This window comes from Acyrthosiphon pisum, chromosome X (assembly GCF_005508785.2).
Source record: "Acyrthosiphon pisum isolate AL4f chromosome X, pea_aphid_22Mar2018_4r6ur, whole genome shotgun sequence".
NCBI lineage: Eukaryota > Metazoa > Arthropoda > Insecta > Hemiptera > Aphididae > Acyrthosiphon > Acyrthosiphon pisum.
In genome coordinates this window covers 61,109,172-61,114,230 of record NC_042493.1, presented here as the reverse complement: position 1 = coordinate 61,114,230, position 5,059 = coordinate 61,109,172, and the positions used below count along the sequence as shown (strand labels likewise).

Below are 5,059 nucleotides of genomic sequence, written 5' to 3'. Positions count from 1 at the left end.
AAAGTACTTCAACGTTTATCAGATCTTTAACAAGTAACTTTGTTCTCTGTAGTGAAAGGTAAATATTATACAAAATATTATTAGAACGAGCACAATGAATTTATAATTTCCTAACTGACGTGCGGTTAAAACTTCACACAAAACTTGTTTTTGACAGTTGAGCTCGTCGTTAAAAATAGGTTGGTTCTGGTTAAGAATAAATTTTATAAATTGCAGAGCCATATTTGTAAATGTAAACTTAGGTACAATAATGTATCTAAGCAATAAAATGAATAGTAATTAAATAATATAATATAGGTAATTTTATTTAATAATTAGCGATTCTGATATTTTGATAATTTATGCCATTATCAGGTAATATCAATAAAGTTATTATCTTATCAGTCGTTGGCCGTCTGCGACTCTTCTCGTCGGCCTAGCTGTTTTAGCGACGGCCAGGATACCCAAAAGCCGTCAAGGCAACGCAAGCGACGAGCGGCCTGGCTGTTTAGGCAACGCCAAGTACGTGATTAGTACCATATTGGCCATGGTTTGGCCGTTTATGCAACGCACCTCTGGTACTGTTGCCGCTGTTATCAGTTTTTGTTATTATATGAAATAATGAATAAATAATAATAAATTATTATTATATGAATAAACAAAATAAATTAATAATTATTCTTTGTATGAATCGGCACTTCATTTGAAGACTGCAAATGAACAATTTGACACTTGACGACTACATTAGAAACAAAGCTAAAATGACAGGAGCATCAGGTTTTCTGTTAACAGAAATAGGTAGTTTCAAATACACTTTCTTCCTGAAAAAAAAATTAAAAATATAAATATTATGCATATGTTACAGTTGTTTTTGTTTGATATTTAATTTCGGGTGTAACTTATATTGTTGCTGATTAAAAATGCCAAAAAAACGACAAGATATTGGACGTCGCACAAATAAGGCAAGGAGAAAAAGAGCACGAAGAATGAAAGAATCTGAAGAAGAAAATAAACGACGAGTTGAATCAGTAAGATTACAACAGTCACAGTCGCGTTCTAATGAAATGGTAGAACCACACGAAGCCCAAATTGCACTAACACGATCAAACTTTTCATATGCTGGTCTGAATTTGGAATGTGAAAATAATCGTTTACAAATAGAAAAACTTGAACCTATTGGCTTACAGTGTATTCCTGACATTGATTATTTCTTGTATCCAGCTGCGAGTAAAAATAAAGTTAGAACGCATCGACAAGCATTAAAATTTAAAGATGAACCACCCGAAATATTTTGTTTGAACGGTAAAGTTAAATCACCTGTTTTGAATCCAAGACCTGAGCTATTGAACACGGCCGAAGCTGAGTAATAGGTATATATTTTCCAATATTAATGAATAATAAATTATTTCATGTACAAGTTAGAAGACTATGCTTTAAAGGTTTAACATATTTTAATGTACTTTCAATTACCTATATACAAGTTATAAGTAGGTATATCAAGTCAATGTTATAAATCAATACCTAATAATAGTAATAATTGTACCTAATCATAATTTTCATATATCAAACATTTGCATAGCTTTAGACTTTTGAACAGTTTAGAACAACCTTTTTGTAGACATGTATGTAATCTGTTGTAAATAATGTAAACTGTACATTCAAATTGGTTAGGTAGGTACCTACCTATTTAGAAATAATCCTTTTAAATATAACACACCAATAAAAATCAAAATATTTTACAATTTAAATTATTTATAGTGCTTAAAATGTATTATCTTAGGAGTTAGGACACCTAAATTAAAATAGGTATTGTAAATTGTAGTGAGTTAAAAATATGATTTAAAGTGAATATGAAATGAATAATGAATTAATTAAAGAGTATGCTATGATGGGATTATACCTTAGAATTATTAATGCATCTGCATAAAAGTGGTAGTTAAATACCTATTGATTTTTATTATAATATATATTTGGCTCATTACTTTAATACTATCACTTAGTACTATGTTTTATGGGGGGGGGGGGGAGAGTTTCCTTTCAATTTAAAGTTCGAGTGAATCAATATGCAAAGAGTATTGAATATATTTGTCACTTACCTTTCGTAGAACTTGCGATCTAGTATTATTTGTGCATGATCTTACCAGATGTCTATGATATCTGGATGACGCCGGATGTCGAACAGGAAAGATGTATTGAAATAAATTTTCAACAATCAGAAATATAATTTATTTATTTATATATTTTAAAAGAACAATTTAGGTATGAAAAATGTACAATAATTGTGGTCAGATTTAACGAGCGACTGAGCACCGTTGTGTGTGTGGGTTTATATGGATAATGGTATGACTTAAGTGTGAGATACCACCCCCTGATCATAGCTAAATTGTAGATTGCGGTATTCCTCTTTCATGTATGTATGTCATTAAAATGTTGGGATAATGTTTAGATTATTTGTATTTATACAGTTGTAATATTGTACCATTTAATTTCTTTTCTTAAATTTGAATATAATCTAATCAAATAATGACAAATGTGTATATCATTACAGTATATTATAATATTATACCCTTATTAAAGTAATGCAACTGTATCGAACCCCACATTTTTCTATATAGCATAATGTCATGATATTTACTTACGTTTGGTCCATTTGTCATGAGATAATATTTCTTTTGTCATTACATAAACCTATTGAATAAAATTAAATGTATGTCTTGGATCATAAACAATCACCTCCCCACCCATTATTATTAATATAATAAATGTAATGTTGATGAGTATTTAAGTATTTAACACATCCATTACTGAGCCTTGTCAATGACGAGGTACACCTACTGTACAGCAGAACAGTTACCTAATTGCCCACTTTTTAAATGTTTGCTCGTAAGAACCCACCCCTCAACCAAATTATACATGTATGGCAGCTGCCATATATAAACAATAAATATGGACTTCATCACTATTAATAGAATGTATACAAATTGTTTTGTGTATAAATCTGAGCTTAAAAATAAACATAAGATTTTTTTTTATATAAATCTGCTATATTACCTAATATATTACCTACTGAATTATTTATTATATAGGTTATACACTATAGCATAAATTTGAAATAGATATATTAGTTATTATATTTTTATATTTTTATTATTATAATTACAAAATGTGTTATAAAATGTTATGTTATGCAGTTTAATGTTTATTTGGTATCAACTCTCTAAAAAGTATTATATTTGCTGCTGCTCATAAGAATATGTTTCCAAAGGTTTGGTATATAGACTCATATTGGGAGAGGGGAAAATAGGGGTAGTTACCGCCTCCTTGGATTTTTTTCTAATCAATTATCAATTATGTTATATAGAATATCACTAAATAAACATTTTTTAAATAAAAAATAATAAACTTTTTTTTTTACCAAGTAACTTATTGAACTTGATTATGAGTGTCAGTACCACAGATTGTATAATATAAATTGTGATCTGTGTCAGTACAAACAAGTTGCTTTTATAGATATATAGCATGTATAATGGTCGGGCCAAGTGCAGTCAACTAAGTTTTTACTATTTTAAAAATAAAAATAAATTTCAAAGTGGTACATTTTTAGTATATTAATATTAATAAGCTTAGCATAATACGTTTGAACTGACTAAAGTTACCAAAGACATGGCTACAACCCCATAAAATGGAACTAATATTATACTCAGTACTTATAGTTTTCATAAAGTTAATTTTGAAGTCTTTCTTTTATTTTTGTTACTTAGTATATAATAAAAGACTAAATATGATATATATTTTGTTAAGTTTATTATTTATACAATTATATTATATATTATATTATTCTTATTTGTGGAATATTAAAGTTTTAAATACATTTGTTTATTATAATTTTATTTATAATTAATACAGTTAAGTTTTGTTCTTTGATTTTTTAAGTATCTAATAAAAGTAATAAATTAATTTAAAAATATGTAGTGTGATTGTTACTTATTTATTTTATAGAATTTGTAATTGTTTATAAAGTAGAGTCATTGGACCCCCCTTCTATCATGCTGTCCAGTCCTGTATACTTGTACCCCCCTTTATTACCTATTGTATAAACTTACTACAGGTTGTTTATTATATTCTTGTTATATAATAAAAAAAAAGTTGTAATTGTAATAATTATTGTACCTACTTATACAATAGGTACATGCAGTGGCGTGCCGAACAGTCATTTTTTGAGGCAATTGCCTCAAGGGAAATTTGGGTGGGTGGGTGGGTGTGTTAGTATATATGTGCAACTTATACCTAAAAAAACTTAATAATATTTATTATTTTGAATAATAAAAAAAAATAGTGAAAAAACTATTGGTGGTGGGGAGGGGGATCAAATTGTGTAGTTTGCCTCAGGTCTGCTTGTCAGTTCGGCACGCCACTGGGTACATGTGTTGTTAAAAATACTCAGTTGTTAGTATTCAACTGATGTATGTGTTGTTATAGAATTTAATTTAAAAAAAACTGAAATGTAATAAATGACTGTTCAGAATTGTAACTATTTTTGTAAAAACTACGAAAATGTACAAATTATTTTTTTAGCTAACAATTTATAAAATGTTCAAATTGTATAGCTAAGGTTTAAAATTAATACAATGTTCCACATAAGTTTTATATATTTAATGTAAAAAGAAAATTGTTCATGAATTTCTATATATATATATATAGGCCGTAAGCAATAACGCGTCTACAGTTCTCTAAATTCTCCAAAATACTTAGTAAAAAATGATTATACGTATTGTATTATTCTTATTTATATATTATACCTTTATTAATTGGTAAACTGAAAACTATAGTCAGTATAAAAGCTCGGAATACTGGTATTATTCTTAAAAATAAAGGTTTCCTAAACTATAAAAATAAAATTCCATATTATTATTAAGTTCATTAAGTTAGAAGTAATAGTAATTACAAAATTTCGTTATCGGGGGTTTCCAACCTATTTTACTTGACAGAGCATTTTATCTTCTAATACATTTTTACGGCACACACAAAGAAATAAATCCTTATTATTTTTTGACGATAAAAACAGGTATATGACAGCAAC

At 27.9% G+C, this 5,059-nt stretch overlaps 1 protein-coding gene across 1 annotated transcript; it reads left to right on the top strand.

Annotated features, from left to right (window-relative positions):
* Positions 1-587: 587 nt before the first annotated feature.
* Positions 588-1,700, top strand: LOC100570504. The gene is made up of 2 exons (XM_003246722.4): positions 588-777; positions 845-1,700. The coding sequence occupies exon 2, from the start codon at positions 900-902 to the stop codon at positions 1,344-1,346; it is 447 nt and encodes a 148-aa protein (XP_003246770.1). The 5' UTR covers positions 588-777; positions 845-899; the 3' UTR covers positions 1,347-1,700.
* The last annotated feature ends 3,359 nt before the right edge of the window (positions 1,701-5,059 follow it).

Coding starts and splice junctions, on each gene's coding strand:
- LOC100570504 (XM_003246722.4), top strand. CDS start 900: ATGCCAAAAAAACGACAAGATATTGGACGTCGCACAAATAAGGCAAGG.